General features: G+C 41.0%; 1 protein-coding gene across 1 annotated transcript in view; it reads left to right on the top strand.

Moving 5' to 3' along the window:
* The window catches only part of EXT1 (exostosin glycosyltransferase 1), a 321,186-nt gene that overhangs the window by 289,749 nt on the left and 8,160 nt on the right, over positions 1–23,277 (top strand). The window contains exons 5-9 of the mRNA XM_033203373.1: positions 7,271–7,403; positions 10,376–10,494; positions 11,644–11,739; positions 17,507–17,596; positions 23,094–23,254. Of these exons, the coding sequence (XP_033059264.1) occupies positions 7,271–7,403; positions 10,376–10,494; positions 11,644–11,739; positions 17,507–17,596; positions 23,094–23,254 (599 nt within the window). The remainder of the gene's footprint in view (positions 1–7,270; positions 7,404–10,375; positions 10,495–11,643; positions 11,740–17,506; positions 17,597–23,093; positions 23,255–23,277) is intronic.

The raw sequence follows: 23,277 nt of genomic DNA, 5'->3' as shown, positions 1-23,277 counted from the left end.
AAATATTTAATGGCTTGGCTCAGCGGCTCACTCCTGTAATCCCAGCACTTTGGGAGACTGAGGCAGGTGGATCACCTGAAAGCAGGAGTTCAAGACCTGGCCAACAAGGTGAAACCTCATCTCTACTAAAAATACAAAAAATTAGCCAGGCGTAGTGGCACACGCTTGTAATCCCAGCTACTCAGGAGGCTGAGGCAGGAGAATAGCTTGAACCTGGGAGGCGGAGGTTGCAGGGAGCTAAGATCGCACCATTACACTCCAGCCTGGGCAACAAGAGCAAAACTCCATCTCAAAAAAAGAAAAAGAAAAATATATATAGTGGCCAAGTAAGGGCAAATCCTCTACCATTCTAAAAATATGAGTAGTTTTCTGGACACCACAGTCCAATGGCATTGGGGGACAGCAGAATTAATTCTCAAGTCTTATGCAAGCCAGCCAACCAGCGTCAGTGTGGCAAAGTTGTGTTAAGAGGAAAGTCAGGATCATACCCATGTGGCGCAGAAAGTGTTAAATTTGTGAAAGCAGAAAATCTTTTAGGCAGATGGGTGCCCATCCTCAAGTTGCTTTTTTTTTTAAGGTAGGATGGAAAAAGAAAAAGGAAGCATGGAGATGATTAAAACCTTTGGAAATAGAGCAGATAGCATTGGCCCGAGGCTACACCAAAGTAGCACAAAGAGCTAGGAAAAGTTTCAGGAAGCTGCACACGCATGCATTACAGGCTTGAAGGAAGGAGAGCAGAGATATTCACTGAGGTGATTCTGAGGTGTTCCCAAAATGAAGTGGGGGCATTGTGGCCTTCCTTTTGGAGAATTCACTCGGGAAAAGTGATGACTGCTCTAAAAGCTAATGTGATGTGGAACCTACATTGAGAAGTCTGAGTAATACCAAGAAACTGAAGTTACCCTGCTTGGTCCACATTGCTCTTTTCTTGCCATCCTGACTCAGAGCCAGTGCTGGTCATGCTCCAGGCACACTGGGGCATTTATCCACCCCACGCTGAGCTTGGGCTCCTGCTCCCACCCTAGAGCAATTTCTGGTCAGTGTCCTCTTAGGCATAGTGTATATTTTTTTCATACTGGAACTGGGTAAAAAGGGCTGTTTAGGACCCAGGCCCATTCCCATGAAGGGGACAGGATCATAATGACTTCCAAGGGCTTTCTTCCTGCAAGCAAACTTTTGTCCCTCCAAAAGCAGTCTCCTCAATTAAAATCAATTGAGTCATTACCTCTGTTCACAGTAGCAGATTTGAGTATTTAATAGAGTTATCTTTTGCTTTTTTAATCCTGTCCTCCATCTAAGATCCTTCATAGGTCCTTCTTAAAGAATGTTGAATGTTATTTTTTCTCCCTTTTGGAGTGCCGAGTACCCTTTTTTTTTTTTTTTTGAGACAGGGTCTCTCTCTGTCACCAGGCTGGAATGACCTTAAGCAATCCTCCCACCTCAGCCTTCTGAGTAGCTGGGACCATGGGTACGAGCTACTATGCCTGGCTAATTTTTTATTTTTTATGGAGACGAGGTCTCGTTATGTGGCCCAGACTGGTCTTGAACTCCTGGCTCAAGCAATCCTCCTGCCTCGACTACCCAAAGTGGTGGGATTACAGGAGTGATGATTAAGTAAGGACACATTCATTTTAGAAACTAATAGAAAACACTTAAAACATAAAATATAAAGTAATTCCTTCATGCAAAACCACTATTAACATATATATCCACACAAACATATATATTCGTTTTTATATGTAAATTTAAAATTTGTGATAGTTTTAGTTTTAAAAAGGAGTCTTCATATACTTGCATTATAACTTGTTTTTCTGCTTAATAATGTTAATATTTTCTCATGTTATTAGATTTTTTCTATAATTAATGACTATATGATATTCCATTTATGATATCATCTAATTATTTAAATTAATCCCCAATTTGAGTAGATTCCAGTTGTTTCTGGCTTTTTATCTTTATGTACATCATTGCAGTAAATCATCTCAAGGTCAAATTACTGTGCAGATTCAATATTATTTCCTTAGGATAAATTCCTTGAATTTGAAGTCCTGTTTCAAGTAATATGCCAAATGCTAAGATTTTTTTGTTTTTTGTTTGTTTGTTTGTTTGTTTGTTTTTGAGACAGAGTCTCACCCTGTCCCCCAGGCTGGAGTACAGTGGCACCATCTCAGCTCACTGCAACCTCCGCCTCCTGGGTTCAAGCGTTTCTCAGGCCTCAGCCTCCCAAGTAGCTAGGATTACAAGCATGTGCCATGGAGATGGGGTTTCACCATGTTGGCCAGGCTGCTCTCCAACTCCTGACCTCAAGTGATCTGCCTGCATCAGCCTCCCAAAGTGCTGGAATTACAGGCATGAGCCACCGTGCCTAGCCCCAATACATTTCTTTCTTCAGTGTTTTCTCTGCATTTTTATGTATCTTTGGGTTGTTTCTGGCCTTTTAATTCTATCCTATTACTTGTTTACCTCTAATACATTCAGACCACGTTTCAGTGTTTTAATTTTTTTTACTGTATTATGCATCCTATCATGAACTTCTTCTGTTTGTTTAAACCAATATGCCATTATTTACTATTAATGTTCTTTTTAATTATTTATTTTTTATAGCTAACTATATCTTTATCCAAGCAATGACTTTCTACATGTATCTTAAACGACATCTCTATTTCTTTAGGATGGAATCCCTGAAGTGATCTTAATAAGCCAAAGAGTCTAGGCATTTCTAAGGCTTATAATTTATTTTGCCAAATTATTATCCAAAAACATTATATCCACCCAGAGTCTCACAAGCTGTCTGGGCGTGACTGTCTTTTGCTGTGCTCTTGTCAGCCTCACAGATCCATAATTAAAACACACACATCTACCACTTTGCTGATTTGCCAGATGAAAGATGGTATCTCATTAATTACATGTCTTTTGCATATGGTTTATTGCATGGATCTGGTCTGTCACCTATTAAGTTAGCAGTGCTCAATTTTTGTATTGTAACAGTTGAATGTCTTACATTCGTCAGAATAGGATCAAAATAAGATCAAGCTGTTCTCATCTCTGAACCTGAAAAGGCCTTTTCCCCTTTGTATTTAAACCATGCTTTTTTTTTTTTTTTTTTTAGCAACACAGTTTTGAGTTTTTTTTTAAACACTAAAAATGATATACTTCATTCGAATTTATAGCAACTGTCAAATCTCTTTATATAGTTCCAAGATTGGATTGTAACAGTTTGACCTCTCAACCAAATTGATGACAGGTACTACCTAGTTTTCCAAAATACTTCATAACTCAGAGTACCCCAGAATTCAATATAGTCAGAAAATCAGGGGAAATAGAAGAAAATGCCATCCACAGACACAAATAACACAGCGAATGTGTTTATAAGAACAATTTAAGTATCACATATCAAAAATGTGAACTTGGCTTAGAACTTAGATAATATACTTCATTTAGTCACTGCTGGAGCTACTAAGGCATGAGAATAATTCAGTTACTCACAGTTACAGCATAGACTTGAAGATCCTGGCCTAAGGATGTTCTGTACTCAGACTCTAGGTCTTTCTCCTTGCCTGCTATATTCTAGGCCATATGGAGTCTTCAAATATTATGAGCCCTAGAGTTGTAGGTAGAGTGCTTAGACTCAGTTGAAAACAGGACATCTCATTTTCTCTTCAATGCCAGGGTCAATTTGTTAGTACATTTCATTGTACAGAGCTCTGTCTAGGATTCTGTTAGTTTTTCCAGTTTGATTAAAATTTTCTAATGCTGCATCTTGGTAGTAAGGAGCTATTTAATCAAACTAGGCTCTGTAGAGCTCAGTTTTTTTGTGTAAATTGAGAAGTAACAATGAGGTCAATGATAAAACACTGGAAAAACAGTGCTCCTTCATGGATTCCATTATTTGTCAGAATATTGCACAATAACCTGGCACTAAGGATGGAATCATTGGAGCTTAGTCGTAATCCAGATGACTGAAAGAAAGTGCTTGAGATTATAATAATATATGAAAAGAGCCAGTGGTAGCTAGGAAGGTATATAGTTAGTGGAGTTTTATGAAGTATGCTCCATTTTCCTCCTCAGTTATCTAGCCATGCACATCTGAACCATAGTATTGCTGATGCTATCATACAATGATATTTGAAAATCAGTGGGATAATGGAAATAGACAATTGATCTGGCTTCAAGTAAAGTGGCATATGGTGGCATTGTGTGTCTTAGGCTACAGTGCTTTGGTTACAAGATGAGGGGCTACATAGAATGACTTTAACCTGTAACCCATCGTCCATTATTTGGAAAACAGAGGATACATAAAAAGAAAAATAAGGAGCCTGTCATTCTTCCCTTTGAATTCACATCAATTAGAAATATTGTCCTTATCAAGGGGGCCATCTGGGACCATAACAAAAAAAGTCTTGTATTATGTGTTTGTGTATGTGTGTGTGTGTATTGATTTTGTTTATAGCCAAAGAAGCATCCAACCTCTAAATCTGGTGTCTTCTTCCACAACAATAAAGAGTAAGCAGTAAGTGCCATGAAAAGATTCTGGGAGCTCTCCAGGGTAGTGATAGGAAGAATTGCAAAGGGAAAAAAAATGATCTTTCTATATGGTGAAATGAAATCCATATTTCTTTATGCTTTTAGAAGGCAAGTTGATATAAACCTTTTAGAAAGACACTTGGCAATACTTATGAGTAGCCTTAAAAGTACTTATACTCTTTGACAAGATGCTACAGAATCAATTCTGGTCTGAAGGAGTGGTTCATACCTATAGTCCCAACACTTTGTGAGGCCGGGGAGAAAGGATTGCTTGAGCTCAGGAGTTTGAGACCAGCCTGAGCAAAATAGTGAGACCCCATCTCTACAAAAAATAAAAATAAAAAAATTAGCTGGGTGTGGTGACCGTCCCCTGTGGTCCCAACTACTCAGGAGGCTGAGGTGAGAGTATCCTTTGAGCCCAGAAGTTTGAGGCTGTGGAGAGCCGTGACCATACCACTGTACTCCAGCCTGGGTGACTGTATGAGACCCTGTCTCAAAAAAAAAAAAAAAAGAAGAAGAAGAAGAATCAGTCTTAAATGTGGAAAATTTTATTCATAAATATATTCATTGCTTTGCATGGAAAAAATGCTGAACTGATCATTAAGAATAATGAATCATGAATACTATTAATATGGAAACATATCTGTAATATATAATATCTATACTATTGCCACTATGTAATAAACGGAAAAACCAATGCCTAGAAAACAAACACAGGAGTGAGTTTCTTCTTAAAGGCAAAAATGAAGTCTTAAGTATAACAACTTAGGCAGCTATTCTTAAATTCTGAGACATTGTTACAATTAATGTGGCATTTTATTGCTTTATTACAGATGAGGAAAATAATCCACAAAGGTGGCAAATTGCTTGACCCAGGTTAAATTCAACATTTGCTACTGCTTTCATACCTGTCCTATATCTTTCTGTCAAGATCTATTGGAAGACAGTATAAAATGCTTGTTATTTCAGAAGAGTGCTATATCTTATTATCATATCCTTGAATTTCAAAAGATAGCAATGTTGTGATACTAAACCAAAGTCTATGACAGTGACAAGCATAACATCCAAAGACCTGATGTGAATGATGACCCATTTTGTGACAGCTCTGAGTTCCATGCCATTTGTCTGTAGGTTCGATTTATAATGCTGTCTATTGTCAATTTATTTTCTATCTTGATATCCAAACTTATTTAAGTGACCACATCCTAAGAGGTACATAAATTTGAAAAGAAAAAAAAAAAGGAGGATCTAAAGAGAAACTAGAAAAAGGAAATAAATAGACAGTACATTTGGAAAGTATAAATAATAAAAAACAGGAATAAATGTTGTACAAAGTGAAATTGCTAACCATGTAAAAAAATCCTTCACAACCATGACAGTTTTCTCATAATTAATGCCAAGACAACAGCATTTTAACACATCCCTGTTACACAAAAAGTAAAAATAAATATTTTCACTAGGTTCCTAAAATCTCCACCAAATTAGAAACCTCTATCCAGCCATATAAAATTAGCAATTTTGATCTGGGTGAAAGATAAGATGCAGAAGTCATTTAACTAAGATATTTGAGTTCTTTTGAATTTCCTCCTTGCTTCCTTCCTTCTCTGTCATTAGGAAAATAAACATAAGGTTTGCAAAGATAAATGTAGCCCACTTTATTACTGATCAGTCACCATGTGGAATGAGATGAGGGTGTTAATAACCTTAGCAAATAATAAAACTCCATTTAAAATAGTCTGTACTTAAAATCACATTGCATTAAATGGAGACCTGGAAAATGGTGATTTGGGTCTTAAATCTCAAGACTTACGGCAGGACTTTTTTCCTTTTCTTTTAAATGTAAAAAAAAAAAAATTGCTGAAAACATAAAATACCATACCAAGTTAATTATTTGCCAGATCATATTCTAATGAGTGGATGGTATAATTATAAGAGTTTGAAAGTCACAGAGAGAAAGCTATAAAATGGACTAATCACATTCAACTGACAAATGATTCGGAATGGGAGGATGTTTGACTCTAAATGTAGAATTTAATGATCTGCAAGGTCCCAAAGTCCAAAGAAACTAATGAACTAGCTTGGCTATTATTAGTCTTCATATGCCATGGTTCTTGTCCTATTATGTAGGATGTTTTAAGCAATTGTTAACTCACTACTTTTCCAGATGAAATAGAGAAAAACTTCAGTAACCAGTACCCAAAGTCCTACAATTGACTTTGAAAGGAAAATGAAATATGACAAGCAAACACATCTACCTGTTGAATTAAAGGAAGAGCTGAAAACCTCAATAGCTTCTAGAATGTGTCATGTCTTGAATATGCTTTGCATTCAGTGTCTACGAGTATACATTGACCTCTCTGTTCTCTGAGAACAGATCTTGATAGGGGCCTGGAACGTATCTTAGTTCTTAGAAGTTTAACCATCAGGGAAAGACTAACTGCTCCACACAGTCTATTTTGGAATGAACATGGACTCATTATTATACAAAGACAGGATAGAATTTATGGTTTAACTGAAGTTTAATTGGGAAATTTGATTGGCTATAATTCATATCTTTCTGTTACTCTTTTTCATTGCTCCATTACTCTCTCTGTCTCGCAGACATTTTTATCTGGAGAATTAGAGTGGGAGGGAGGGTAGAGTCACCACTCTGACTGCTACCATCTTTCAGATTTGGATTGGGCATCATTCCTTCCAAATATCATCAGGATCTCATCCTCACTGTGTGCTATGTTTTGTTTTCTAGATTATTCAGGACAGAATATTCAAGCACATATCACGTAACAGTTTAATATGGAACAAACATCCTGGAGGATTGTTCGTACTACCACAGTATTCATCTTATCTGGGAGATTTTCCTTACTACTATGCTAATTTAGGTAAGTGAATTTCCTCCAGGGAGTTGCCCTTGTTTACCCTGAAGATGTCATATAGAACTAAGGGCCTTTGTTCTTCTATTCTAATGGGGTCCATCTAACACCCTGCACTGAAGATTGCTTTTTCTAGAGTCTTGTTATAAGTGACATATCAAGTTCAAAAACAGAACAGAGCATTGCAAAATGGAAAAAAAGAAAAACTTCTTATCTGTGCAGCTCTACTTCATATTTAGTAGAGTTATTTCTTTTTGAGAAATAGGCTTCCCAAATTATGGATCATGTTGAACATGGCAATGGGTTAGCTATCATTTTAAGCCTCATCATATATAAAATGGAGTTAGGAGAGCTCTCCCTTGTTTGTTTGTTTGTTTGTTTCACAATCCCAACATCTGTATTCCATACCAAAGAAAAACTGAATAAGAGGAAAGGAGAAATAACTAAGAATATATGACAAGCACAAATTTATTAATTTTTCCAAGGTTTATTATGCTCCTTTTATGTGCTATGCTAATGTATTGCTGGGTACTAGGAATAAAAAGTCAAATAAGATATAATCTCTGCTTTCAAGCAGTTTTCAGTCTAATCACAGTAGGGAAAAGGGAATGGCAGAGGGATCAATCTCTACCACTGGCTACTGTTATTGCCTTAGACATTTATGTATTTGGATCCCCAATTGCTCTCATGTTAGAAACATCATGAACATTTCCCCTCAGTTACAGTTCTAAACTTGAGGAAGCCTAGGACAGGAAAGCACCGTCCAAACTGATACAGCAAAAACACAAGATTTTCCACTCAATGCCATTGTTCTCCATAACACCCTCACCCTTTTAAGTTGTACATGTTTAGCTTGAAACTGATGAGATGAAACCTAAAGAAATTCATGGCCTAAAGCATCAACCAGTGACAAAGAACCTTTTAATCCAAACCAAACCTGTTATGGGAACCATCTCTAATTCAGTGTATGGTTGACATTTGGGTAACATAATTAGAATTTAGAAATGGTCAAATTAAGGCACTGGTTGACAAAAATTTCTGTATATTTATTGTACAGTATTTAGATCTTCATTTGGAGTTATCACATTAGAGGTGTGTAAATGATGCTTCTTAAATGATTGCAGGAAAATTTAAAGGCAATGACTTGTCCCTCAATCACGCTTATTCTTCTTACTTGGCAAAACTTCGAATGTGTATCTAGATATTGGGAAGATTAACTTCTTTCTGACATACAATTAAAGTGCTACTGGATGATATAATTTTCTCTACAAAACCTTTGTATAATCCTCTAATACACATAGAGTCTGATTCTAGCCTTTATCCCATCAGTATCAAAGCGTAACTTGAATGTCCCTGCACTGTGTTGCTCGCAGTTAAGCCACTAAAGTGCCAAATTAGTGGGTCTAAACTAATGAAGTTTTAAAAGGCTCTTAACCTGTCTCTAATTTCTTAGTGAGTTCTTATGGGAAAATTCCTTAAGGGGAAGCCATCTCACTTCTGTGTCTTTGGTGACAGTGGTTGTTTTGCATATCTATGATCCTTTTTAACCTAGGACTTCAAAGCTCGCAATTGGCAAAAGTCTGCGTCGCATACTTTTTTCTCAGCTATGTCACTGCTACACAAAGAAGAGATTCTGGGAATATGGAGGCTTCTTCTCCAAAATAATAATGATGTTGGTGAGGGTGATGATAATGATAGCTGCTGACATATATTGAGTACTTGTTATTTTCTAAGTCCTATTCTAAGTGCTTTGTATGCATTAACTTTTTTTTTTTTTTTTCTAAGACAGAGTCTTGCTATGTTGCCCAGGCTGGAGTACAGTGGCGCCATCTTGGCTCACTACAACCTCTGCCTTCGGAGTTCAAGCAATTCTTCTGCTTCAGCCTCCTGAGTAACTGGGACTATAGGCACACACCATCGTGCCCAGCTAATTTTTGTATTTTTAGTAGAGACAGGATTTCACCATGTTGGCCAGGCCAGTCTTGAACTGCTGGCCTCAAGTGATCTGCCTGCCTCGGCCTCCCAAAGTGCTGGGATCACAAATGTGAGCCACCGCACCCAGACAAACTTACTGAATTTTCAAGATAACCCCATACGTTTGGCACTATTATCAGGTCTGTTTCCCAGCTGTAGAAACTCAGAGGGTTACGTATTCTTTCCAAGGTCCCACCACCAGTAAGTGGTCGATCTGGGATTCAGACCTAGACAGTCAGGCCCTGGATGCTGTTCCTTTTTTTTTTTTTTTTTTTTTTTTTTTGAGACGGAGTCTCGCTCTGTTGCCCGGGCTGGAGTGCAGTGGCCGGATCTCAGCTCACTGCAAGCTCCGTTTCCCGGGTTTACGCCATTCTCCGGCCTCAGCCTCCCGAGTAGCTGGGACTACAGGCACCCGCCACCTCGTCCGGCTAGTTTTTTGTATTTTTTAGTAGAGACGGGGTTTCACCGTGTTAGCCAGGATGGTCTCGATCTCCTGACCTCGTAATCCGCCCGTCTCGGCCTCCCAAAGTGCTGGGATTACAGGCTTGAGCCACCGCGCCCAGCCCTTTCACCTTTTTTCCCACTAGCTGTTTGAAGTACTATTAGTCAGGTAGAACCCTTTCATTACATAATTAAAAATCAGACACATGCAAACACTGTGGGAGAGACAGCACATGAAGGGTGGTGAATGGTGTGTGTATTTAGACACTGGGTACCTAAAAAGCCAAAGGAACATCACAGAAACATCACCAAGAGGGACAAAGGATATTAAAGCAAGAACCTAGAAGTGGACGTTGATCTGGAATTTATTGAGGTCTCTAGACTCAGGCAGTAGCTAACCAGCAACTTTTCATCTTGTTTCTGTCCTGTCAGGACATAAGAAGCAAAGGAGAAATCATCCAGGAGGGAACATTTGCCTCAGCATGAGGCAGTGGAGCAAGGAGGAGTGATTTTCTAAGTCTTGTTTTCCAGCGCTTCATTAGTCTCTGCTCTCCTTTTTATTTCAGGTTTAAAGCCCCCCTCCAAATTCACTGCAGTCATCCATGCGGTGACCCCGCTGGTCTCTCAGTCCCAGCCAGTGTTGAAGCTTCTTGTGGCTGCAGCCAAGTCCCAGTACTGTGCCCAGGTGAGTGGGAAGTTGGCAGAGCAGCCCCTGCCTGCTCCAGCTCCAGACCAGAGATTCCTCCCTCCTTACCTGTTCTCCCCCAGGCTCCCTGGGCTCCCCAGGACTCCTCTAACATCATACCGTCTTACTCCCTTTCATTCATCCTGCCTCATTACACCCTTTTCATCCACTTAGAAATTCTTGGAAGTAAAATCTGGCACAGGGAAGGGGTGGGTTCCGGAGAGACCTTAGCACTGGTATAGGGTTAAAAAGTATATATACATACACCAACACATTCTCTAGAGAAGATATAAGCACATGATTTTGTTTTTAAATGTCAAAATGACAAAGTAACATCCAAAAAGCCTCTGAGAGAACTTAGACAACTAAGCTTCACTAGAAGAAGCAGACTTGTTGGTGTCATGAAGCGTCAACTTTTCTTTTCATAGCAACCATGACTAATTATAAAATTGGGAGCAGACGATTATGTCTATGGTAACAATATTTTCCAAATCTGTGTTGCTCCAATACTTGAACAGTGGTTTTTCTGATTTGTGAATTAGTTTATACAAGAAGGTTTACAAACAAGGAAAGAATTAAATAAGGAAGTATGCGTTTTTAAACTAAATGCCTTTATTGGAAATTATAAAGTCACATAAAATCAGCAACCATTCTAGAGCATGCAAAACATGAGCTCATCTTAGTTCTAGCTTGAATTTTTTTATTTCTGCCACATTGCCTGGTGTAGTGCAAGTTCAGAGCAGATGTTCAGATGCTCAGTATACATTTTTATTTAATTTGATCAGAGTTGTTATCTCACACACCATCATAAGATATCAGAATTTAGGAAACCATTTTATTAAGCTCCAGCCACCCTGAAATTCTTTTTCCTGCAGCTTTCCCCTATTCCCGGACACAGTTGGTTTTGTTTGTTTGTCTCTTTGTTTGTTTGTTTACTCTTTCTGTCCTCTCTCCAGTTGTTGGGGTGATAATGTTCTGAGGTTGTGTGGGAATGGACTCACTTTAATACTCAGTTTTGATGTCTGCCGTTCTGTCTTGCTGAGATCTCCAGCTCCTCTTTCTCTTTCTGACTCTAAGAAGAAGCTTTGGGTTGGAGGCCTACATAAATACATCCTTCCCCAGCCATCTAATGAGCCCCATCCCTTTCAGATCATAGTTCTATGGAATTGTGACAAGCCCCTACCAGCCAAACACCGCTGGCCTGCCACTGCTGTGCCTGTCATCGTCATTGAAGGAGAGAGCAAGGTAAGACTCGAAGGGGACCTACGTGTGGAACCACTGTGGAGCCTTGGTTTCTCCGTGGGGCACTTTGGGTCTTGGCCCTAGATGTCTTCTCCCTGTTCCTGAATTATTTTTTCTAAAACTGTACTTTGCTCAGAATGTTCTCAGCTTTGACCGCAATAGGCTTTCAAATCAGGGAAACCTGGGTCTTTATACCAACTCTTTTGTAGCTTTTGACCTTGTGTGTATACTTAACCTCTATGAGCCTCAGTTTCCTCATCTACAAAATGGAAACAATAATATATACCTTGCAGGGTTGCTGTTAGGATTAAGTAAAGTCAGGAACTGGCAATAGTTATCTTTCTATAAATGACAAGGATGAAGATAAAGCTGATGGTGGTGGTGATGCATGAGGTTTGCTTGGCTGATTAATCTGATTGAGCTATGTCTATCAGAATGGTGGCTCTTTCTCCCATTCACTTTTTTTTTTTTTTTTTTTTTTTTGAGACGGAGTCTCGCTCTGTCGCCCAGGCTAGAGTGCTGTGGCCGGATCTCAGCTCACTGCAAGCTCCGCCTCCCGGGTTCACGCCATTCTCCTGCCTCAGCCTCCCGAGTAGCTGGGACTACAGGCGCCCGCCACCTCGCCCGGCTAATTTTTTATATTTTTTAGTAGAGACGGGGTTTCACCGTGTTAGCCAGGATCTCCCATTCACTTTAAAAGGGACATTTTCACCTTACTTTTGTTTGGCATCTGCCTGTAAAGGTTCTCACGAGTGCTGCATAGCTGGCCTTTCTTCTGTTCTCCAGTTCACTTTGCCTAGAGCTGAACTATCTTTCTGATCATCTCCCGGCCCTTTAAGGTCTCCATTTGCTAGTGCTTCCAATGAACACTTGAGGCCATGTATAATCTGGTCATTCCAATCTTTTCTGTCATTGCTTTCCCTACAGACCCTGTCCCCTACCACATTGGATCATTTCTAATTAGCTGAATTGTGCTATGTCTCTTCCTACCTCTAATTTTGACTTTGCCATTTGTAAGTCCTGACCACCCCTCCTTAACTCATCATCTCTGCTTGTCAACATTCCCATATATTCTTTAAGCCCCCGTTTGCATGCTACCTCCTCCTTGAAATTTCTTCTACTAAAGAGCACCCGGCTCTTTTTTCTCTAGCTTTTGCTTGTTGCTTTCTTTTAGATCTTACCCATTGTGAAGGAAATAGTCACTACTAAATGAAATTGAGATTGGTGAAGCAGTGCCATCTAAAAAACTTTCCTCATCAGTCCCCAAGGGGTCAGGTCATAAGAGAGTGGCTCACACCTTTGCGCCAGAATGACAAAATTAGTTTATTAGGCTGCACCATTTGATATCATCATCGACTCACCAAAAGTGTCAATTTCATATGGTTTGACATAATGCAGTTGTAACTGTCACACGGACAAGATGATCAGTGCATTATCCATTCGTTTCCCATTTAGTAGTGCCTACTGTGTGCTGAGCACTGTGTAACAGGCTTGGAACACAGTGGGGAATGTGACAAATGTAGCCATGGCCCTCATAAGGCTGGAGTCAAGCAAGCTGTTTATTAAAGAGCTGCTTGGTAAGCATTTATGAGAGAAGGTGGATGTTGGAATAATCACATGCCTCTCTCGTGAATCCATCTCACCATAAGCATGGTTTCATGCAACACCTTATATCCATCCCCCCATAGAATAACCCATCATAGGAATGGCAGTGTTCCAATTCCAATGCCTGAAGCCGTGAACAGTGCTCAGAGGCAGGCAGTTAACGTTGAACTTTGGGATTCTTTGTTTGGTATGCTTCCATAGGTCAAGGAGACCAGCTCTGCTTCTGGTGGATAATGTCTTTCTTTGGATATGTCAGGATATTCAGACACAATCCAGTCTGTCCCGGAGCCATTCTGATTTCTTTAGGTAGTATAGCATTTTCATGCTCTGACTCACTGATTGATTTTATATTTTCATTCTCAGTGAAAAGAAACTCCCCGTTTATTTATAAAATGGTGGTGATAATAATAGTACCTTTCTCGTGGGCTTTATCAGATGTCTCTTACAAGATGCCTCAGATCCTCCCCACTGCATCTATATTCAGGCTCCTGGCATTTGTTCAGTCCTTGCCTCCACCTTGGGCACTGAATTCAGTGGGCTGGGTGCTTCCTATGTGTTTTCTCTGACTCTCAGTGCCCTGGGATTGCACCTCAGAGTAAAGCTTTTGCACTTAAGCCTTGCTTCAGGCTCAGTATTTTAGGAAACCTGGGCTATGACATGGACCCATTTTGAGGATTAAATGAGATCATTGCATATCAGATGCTTAGTCCTGTGCCTATTATACATGCACCAAGGGTTCAATAAATGTTAGCTCCTCTTCTGGGAGACGTCATAACGTTAGGATTTATATTATGGGCTCTAAAGTCAAACTTACTTTCGTGTGACTTAAAGCAAGTTCTTAATCCTCTGTGTCTCCCTGCCCCCTTTCAATAAATGGAAAGAGTCATAATATGTAACTAATAAGGTTGCCAAAAAGATCAGATTATATCAGACTACATAAATAAATGTACTGAAGAGTGTGGGTACACTGTGGATGCTCAATAAATCTTAACTATTACTGTGTTTTATATCATTATTTGTGTATATTTCTTATGTGTCCCCCAACCCCCCACCACACACACACACACACAGACACACACACACACGCACACACCCCACAAGACAGTAAACTTCTTGAGTCTTGGTCATTTCCTAGGCATGTTGTTTGTTTGTTTGTTTGTTTGTTTGTTTATTTTTTGAGGTAGAGTTTCGCTCTTGTTGCCCAGGCTGGAGTGCAATGGCGTGATCTCAGCTCACTGCAGCCTCTGCCTCCCGGGTTCAAATGATTCTCCTGCCTCAGCCTCTCGAGTAGCTGGAACTACAGGCATGTGCCACCACACCTGGCTAATTTTGTGTTTTTAGTAGAGATGGGGTTAGTCGGGCTGGTCTCAAACTCCCAACCTCAGGTGATCCGCCCACCTCGACCTCCCAAAGTGCTGGGGTTACAGGTGTGAGCCACTGCCCATGGCCAGCATGTTTGCTCGTTTTAAAAGAGTTGGGCTTTCACATGGTAGCTAAATCTTTCTTAAATGAACTAACAAGGAAAACTCAGTTCACTCGGGATTGACTTTGTAAGTACATTGGTTTCTCTCATGCTAATCCATTTAAGAAGGTCGCTGAGGCAACGTATTTGGGAAAAAAGCCTCTCATTTCTGCATGAGAATTCGAAAGTGGATGGCTTTTGGGCTTTTTACCTCTGTTGATGAGACAGGTTCAGAAAAAAGGAAACAGATCCCTTTAAGACCTATGGTTGGGCAGATGATGGGGAAGAAACCCTACATCTTCTTCATTCTCCATTTTAAAGTCTCTATCTCCATGAATTTAAAATTAATATGTTTGCTGCTTTGGTTGCAAAATTCTGTTTTGAATTTATAGGCCTTGTCTTTGCAGTTTTCCCCTGTAGGCTTAACAAGGGAAAGGTCAGGGCAGTGCTAAGCTGGCAGCTAATGGTTTCTGCGTTAGTCAGTGGACATGTAAAGAGTATCAGGAGGATTGCTTCAGGCTGAGAATTCTGAGCACTGTGTCTGTGGGGTTGCTGATCACTTTGTGTTTTATTTTAAAAGCCTGAGAAAACAACAACAGCAAAATAACCTGACCAAGTTGACAGATGTGTAGCAGCAACCCCTGAAGCCTTGTATGCTACAGATATGTCCCTCGAGCTCTCAGAGATGACTTAGAGTGGGCACTGTCCATTCATTGAAGTCCTAGGTGCTCTGGTAGCTTTGCAGGCAAATAAACTGAGTTTGAGATGAGGCCTGCAGTTGAGCTGACCCCTAGGATTATTCAGATTTGGGGAGACTGCAGCTTTGGCAGCTGGCTAGCTACCGCCCTTTTCCTCTTTCCCTTTGTCTCCAGTGTTGAGTTGCTTCTTTCCCTGGCCTCTGTCTCTTCAAAGTTGATGGCAGGTGTGAATTCAGAGAGGATGTCATCATCATTACTGTAACTTCTGGAAGAAGGTGGTAAGCATGTGATTGGCATATGTGTTCCTAAATTCACTTGTGAGGTCCTTTCCAGGACCAGTGGCCAAGGTGCTCTGTAGAGTCACACCATCTGGGGGAAAATCCTGGGTTTGTTTTGGGCAAGATACTTAACCTGTGTATCTCAGTTTCCCTCCCTGTAAAATGGGATTGTTATAAAGATGAAACCCAGTGATATATATGAAGGACGTGGAACATATCCTGGCACATAGTAAATGTTCAAAAAATGTTATTCTTATGGTATCAGCATTCTTACGGTTAGTTCTTCTATGGTACATTCAACACAAAGGTTAAGTTATGACTATCACAGGGTAACCTCTCCACCCTCAATTTTTCCAGCTGATGCCATAATCTCCAAAGCCCCCACTACACACACACACACACACACACCACTGTGTGTGCACACGCAGTCACATGCTCACCACCTTCTTCCAGAAGTTATAGTAATGATGATGACATCCTCTCTGAATTCACACCCGCCATCAACTTTGAAGGGACAAAGGCCAGAGAAAGAAGCAACTTAACACTAGACCAAGGGAAAGAGGAACCTTTCCTTATTCTAGAACTGCCCAAACTTTATACATACACCACCTTCACAATTTTTCTAAATCCATGGATCATGTGTGCTATTATTTAATATTTTTCTTCTTTTTTTGTGTATGTGACAGAGTCTTGCTCTGTCACCCAGACTAGAGTGCGGTGGCGCAATCTCAGCTCACTGCAACCTCTGTCTCCCAGGTTCAAGTGATTCTTCTGCCTCAGCCTCCAGAGTAGCTGAGACCACAGGCGTGCACCACCATGCCCGGCTAATTTTTGTATTTTTAGTAGAGTCAGAGTTTCACCATGTTGGTCAGGCTGGTCTTGAACTCCTGGACTCAAGTGATCCACCCACCTCAGCCTCCCAAAATGCTGGGATTACAGTCATGAGCCACCATGCCTGGCCTAATATATTTCTTGAAATCAGTATACTTTTCATTTTAATGAAGTTATTTGTAACTATAATATTATCTTTGATTGCTGTAGCTGCTCATATATATGTATATATTTTCTCTAATCTGTGCTAATGTATATTTTAATTTGTAAATGTTTCTAATTTGTAAAAGCAGCACCTTCTACTATGATCTGCTCTCCCCGTGGTTTGTGTCCACACTTGGAATCACCTCTCCATCCATTCACTCTGTCGGTCGGGAAGAGTGGGTGTCAGGATGCGGGTTCTCTCCTCAATGCCTCTGCATCTGCCGAGTCTTGTCTTTAATGCTTCGTTACTATCTATACCTGGTGAATTCTTTCTGCCCGTCAGGGTCCTGCTTAAATGTCACTTCTTCTACAAGGCCTTCATCTGCTCTTCCAGACATCTAGTTGCTCCATCCTGTGGTCTCCTGGCATTTTTTTGTATCAAGCAAAGGCTGGTCATCTACTTCTTGGTCTCCTCTACAGACCATGAACTCTTCAAAGACAGGGAATATATCTTAATTATCTTTGTGCCCTCTTTGACCAGCAAGATGCCTGGTACACAGTAGGTGCCCAATAATTGTTGAACAAATAAATCTGCATTGATGGGAAATGAGATTCCTTCAGTGTTGAGGGGTGACATGGTAGTAGCACATTCTTTATGCAGGTGAGGATGGGAGAATTGTCCTGAAAACAAGACTCTGAAGTTACCTCTTTCCCTCATTCCCTCCCCACTGCCTACTTCTACTTCCTCCCAGGTTATGAGCAGCCGTTTTCTACCTTACGACAACATCATCACAGACGCCGTGCTCAGCCTTGATGAGGACACCGTGCTTTCAACAACAGAGGTAAGAACCCATGCCTAAGGAGCGGCAGATGGGCTGTTCAGACGGTCACCTCATGTTGCACAATGCTAGTGCTTCTCTTAGCCGTGCCTTGGCAGAACTGGAAAACATTTTTCAAAACTTCCTACAGCAGTGGTTTTAATCAGCCCAATTCCTGTTAGCACCTTGCCGCCACCTGGCACTCTGAGGCGGGCATCTCCCTTTCATTGTCTCTGCTAATTGGCTCCTCATTTGCATAACTGGGCCTCACCTCTCCTCCCAGGCCTGTCCTCCTTTTTTGTTTTTAAACAGCACAGTTGTGGGCAGGTGCGCAGAACCAAGGGGGAGGGGGAGGGTGCCTGTTCTGCATTATGTTGAAACCATGCTGTCCAGAGGAGACAATCCCATTCCTCTCCACGTGTCCTATTGTCTCAGTTGGGAGACTCTATTTGGGGCTCTAAAGGCAGCTTTTCTGTCTTGGTTTAAAGAGCTCATTTTCTTTCACCTATATAAGAGCAAACGGTTTCACTTTAAGGCTGTGATGGAGATTCCTATTTCAGATGTTCAGGTATTTGTGCCAAAAATAAGATTGCCTAAAGAATGCGTGCGGAGGAGAGAGAGAGGAGGAAAGATAGATACGGTAGAAAACCAATTTTTACAACTCGAATGAGTATTGATCTCTGAAACCTTCCTTTAAACCATGCAGGGGACCAAAGACAGCTATATAAAAATGGAGTATATGAGAAATACATTATTAATGGCAACTACTAAAAAGCATGGAGACGCAACTACTTACGCCTTTTCCCTCCCTTTCTTTTTTCCTTTTTGTTCACAATCATTTTCCTTTTAATGTAAACATCAGTGTAACCTGCGCTTTCTTGGATACCAGTCTAGTTCTAATGGCCTGCTGCCCACAGAGCCAGGACTCAGTGTTGGCCTAGGCAGGTGGACTCAGTGTCTCCTTCTTGAAATTCCACAGATGAAGCCGGGCGCAGTGGCTCACGCCTGTAATCCCAGCACTTTGGGAGGCTGAGGCGGGCGGATCACAAGGTCAGGAGTTCGAGACCAGCCTGGCCAATATGGTGAAACCCCGTCTGTACTAAAAATACAAAAATTAGCCGGACGTGCTCCAGACACCTGTAGTCCCACCAACTTGGGAAGCTGAGGCAGAAGAATCGCTTGAACCCAAGAGGCGGAGCTTGCAGTGAGCCGAGATCGTACCATTGCACTCCAGCCTGGGCGACAGAGCGAGACTCCGTCTCAAACAAACAAACAAAAAAAGAAATTCCACAGATGCTTTCGAGGTGCCATCAGATGGAGTTGCATAGATGTCATGTCAAAGGGCAACCTAAATAATCCCAGGACAAAATGTCCTGGGCCTCACCTTGTTGAAATGCTTTCTATGCTGCCAAAGCTCTATAAGTACTTGTTGAATGAGTGGTTGGGCAGGGTAGGGGATGCATGCTTTGGGGATTCAAGGTGGGCACACTGCCAACTGTGTCATGTGTAGGTTGGCAGGAGCAAGGGATGTTGATAAGCTTAACATTCAAAGGGAAAGACAGCTATGGAATACAGGGTACAGGTCACTCCGGCTTGCATTTTTCTGCCACTTTCTGCAAGGGAAGCTGGAACACATTCATTCAGTAAGTATTTATTGAGAGATTTCTTTATCCTGGTCTCCATGCCAGGTACTTCGGTTACACAGTTCCAGGCTATATGCATCTGAGTCCTGGCAACAAACTGAATTCAAATCAGATGATTCAAATGAAGGAACTTTGGATTCCTTAGGGAGATATAGATGGGGTTAAAAGATCCCATAAGAGAGAATGAGGCACCTGATAAGTAATGACAGCAGGAAGCAGCTCTTCCCTTTGGCCTGAAGGAGTGAGAGAAGGAATTCCTTCTTTCAAAGGCCCTGGGAGATGGCACTAGGAAGGAGAGTCTGCTCTACAAGTGCTATGATCATGGAAGGACATGGCTACTGCCAGAACTCTAATGGCGAAGGAGAGAGGGAGCAGTGAAGAGATACACTGACCTCTCTCTCTGTCCTGTCTCGATTTTCCTGCTGGTGACTCCCATTGACCTAACCCAACCAGGTGATGCAGTCACTAGGGGTCCGTTTTCCGAGGGCACAGGGCAAGACAAGAAGAGTGGACAGTGGATTTTGGAGGGCAAACACAGGCAAAGGAGCATACCGCCATGGCACAACAAATGGTCAAGACAACTACAGCATATACCTTAATCATCATCCTATGACCTGAAGTATTGATTCATCTTCTGTCTTCCCCTGGGCACAAGGCAATTAGTCTCACTCTAGGATTTGTTTTTCCCTATCCCATGGTGAAATAACTTTCAACTGCTGTGATGCATCCTCATGCTGGTGAATTTCTTTTCAAAGAATAGCAATTCCAACCACTCAGTGCATGCTGGGAGGAACATGTGTTGTATGTGAAGTAATTAGAAGTCAACGTGGGTTGAAAATGATATGTAAATCTAAGAGGCTGGCAGTCTGGTTTGCTTTCGCCTGCTGATCAGTGGAGTGGTTCTGTTGCCTAAAATGGTCCTGGGCAAGGATTTCTCTTTTCTCTTTTTTTAGGTGAATAGATGTTGGTTCACTTTTTTTCCCTCTCTAAGGATCTCAAATTGTTTAAATGTCTCTCTGCAGCATTGAGGATAGATTTTTAAGCAGCATCCTATAAAGGGCATTATAGTTGGTTTATAGTTATTTACATTTATCTGGATTGCTGCAAACGCTGCTCAAAAGAAAACAGATGTTGGTTTTTCAGAGAAAGGGCCTTAAACTGACCTTTGCCTTCTTTGATGTGTTAATAATCTGCGTGAAAGCAGAGCTATCACAAGAATCCAAGTTTTATCTGAATTTACTTTTGAGTTCCTTTGAAATGACTTGAAACAGCTTTAAGATAGTAAGAAATTCATGTGATGAGAACACCCCATTGGGTTCTGTAGTAGTTGCTGGTGCATGTGTTTCCTTTTCAAAGAATAATAGAAAACCCCAAAGAGTGCTGTCAGGCAGGCTGATCCTTTGACAACAGGCAACATAATATACTATCCCATCAGTTGGCACCATTAGTATTGACCACTAGTGAAAAGGTACAGGTTATCACAACCCAATTTCAGTTTTCTGGCAGATGTTCCCCATCCTCTGCTATCTTTTAACTTTGAGATAACATGCTCCCTACCAAACTTTCTTAATGTCGGTTCCACCACCCTGTTTTTTCCCCACTCTGGATTTTTTCCCCGCCCCCCTACTCTGGAGTTGTTTTTTTTTTTTAGATGGAATCTCGCTCTGCCGCCCAGGATAAGAGGGCAGTGGCACCATCTCAGCTCACTGCAACCTCCACCTCCTGGATTCATGTAATTCTTGTGCCTCAGCCTCCCCATTAGCTGGAATTACAGGCGTGCAACACCACACCCAGCCAATTTCTATATTTTTAGTAGAGACAGGGTTTCACTGTGTTGGCCAAGCTGGTCTCAAACTCCTGACCTCAAATGATCTACCCACCTCAGCCTCCCAAAGTGCTGGGATTATAGCCATGAGCTACCATGACTGGCCCCCTCTGGATGTTATAGTTTTGGGGAACAGGCCATATTTTTAAGTCTTCCTTATCTTAAGATAAGGCAGTGTATTAGGATTTTTCAGGCTGACAGAATCAATAGAATATATATATTGTATATATATACACATATATACACACACACACACATGCACATACATACATACATACACTGACAGAGAGATTTATTATGAGGAATTGGCTCACACAATCCTGGGGGCCGGGAAATCTCACGATCTGCCATCTGCAGGCTGGAGACCCAGGAAAGCTACTGGTGTAATTCTAGACAGAATCCTACAGCCTGAGAACCAGGGAGCCAATGATGTAAATCCCGGCCCAAGGGCAATAGAAGTTAGACGTCCCCGCTCGGCGGGCAGGCAAAAAGAAAAAGGGGGTGAATTCCTCCTTCCTTCACCTTTGTTTTGTATTCACGCTCTGAGATGACTGGGTATTGCCCGTCTGCGTTGGTGAGGACAGTGTGCTTTACTGAACCCACAGATTCCAATGTTAATCTCATCCAGAAACGCCCTCACGGACACACCCAGAAATCATCTTTAATCTGGACACCTCGCAGTATAGTCACATCGACAAAGACAGTTCACCATCACAGGTCCTGCTTTTGAACCTCTGAGAGGGTAGGACCTGGACTTAGCAGCATCACTCACTCCCCCAGCTATCATTACAGCGCCAAGATTCAAAATATTTGCAAAACAGATGAAATTTCCATTTGTATTGCTTATCAAGAAGAGATAGGGCAAAGATGATGAGGTGAATCATAACCTATACAAGAGACAAATTGCTTTTACCACTAGAGTAACAGAGCCAAAAGAGAAGTTATGATATAGTACATATAGCACATTTGAAACCAGACCGCGTGAGTTTGAATCTTGGCTCTGCCACTTATTAGCTCAGCAAATTACTTGAACTTATAATATCTTAGTTTCCCTTTCTGTAAACTGAAGAATGGAAAAGCCCCAGGGGTATTGTGAGGATGGAATGAGTGAAAGTGGATAAGCACCTATAGCTGCGCCTGTTGTATAAGCATTTCACAATGATGAACGTTATATGATGGTTTACTGTCACTATTTTTGTTATTTTTATTTTCTGTTTATTATTTTGACTTACCGCTCATCAAATGATCATAGAAATCAGAAGTGAGTTTATGCATTTGAAAACAGAGCATTTGCTAACTGTAAGTGCTGGTTTATAGCAGGTTCAGAAGTACCTGCTTTGGGCTACTATAAGCACTGGAAAGACATTTAGCTGCATTTCCTTTAAAATAATCCTGTGGCTTCAGTTGGCCTTGTCCCCACTTATTCTTAGTGATTTTCACTGTGGATGCTTTCTTCTAGTTTCTCTTAAACTGTGCATCTTCAAACCTAAGAGGCCTGAATTATGTTTTCTTTATGATATCTGCTCTGTATTCCTGTTAGAACTTGTTGTTTTTTAAAATGTCATTTCTCTTACTCTTAAGAGGGTGCTTTTATTTTAGGCACTTTGGCTTTGATATATGCTGGGTGTGATATATGTTGTATATTCATTCTTTGAATATACATGAGAAATTTCTCATTTATAAAACAGATGTGTTTGTGTCTCATGTGAATCAGGTCACATGCACCTTTCAGGGAGGGGGAAAAGCAGCAACTGCTTTTTCGACTTATATTTTAGCTTGAACAGACTGGATTTTTAAAGGGCATATCAGCAAATGTTTTTTCTTCCTTTCATTTCCACACTAATCTGAAGTTTCTTTAACAGAAAACATTAAAATGTGCATAATTATGGGGCAAAATGTCAAGCAGTCAGTTTAATTTGCTGATGAATACATAGAATTAATGTTTCGCCACAGTCCCAGGATTTTGCATTATGAATTAGTGGGGGGAAGGTCATGTTTTGTTGACATTTGTTAATGCTGTTGATTGCTTGTTTGGCTTGTGTTCTGCCTGCAGGTGGATTTCGCCTTCACAGTGTGGCAGAGCTTCCCCGAGAGGATTGTGGGGTACCCCGCACGTAGCCACTTCTGGGATAACTCTAAGGAGCGGTGGGGATACACGTCAAAGTGGACGAACGACTACTCCATGGTGTTGACAGGAGCTGCTATTTACCACAAGTGAGGAATCTGGACATGTCTCT

Source organism: Trachypithecus francoisi, unplaced genomic scaffold, assembly GCF_009764315.1.
Source record: "Trachypithecus francoisi isolate TF-2019V2 unplaced genomic scaffold, Tfra_2.0 Lachesis_group7, whole genome shotgun sequence".
NCBI lineage: Eukaryota > Metazoa > Chordata > Mammalia > Primates > Cercopithecidae > Trachypithecus > Trachypithecus francoisi.
Note: the sequence above shows the minus strand (reverse complement) of the source record. Positions and strands in the feature narration are given on the sequence as shown.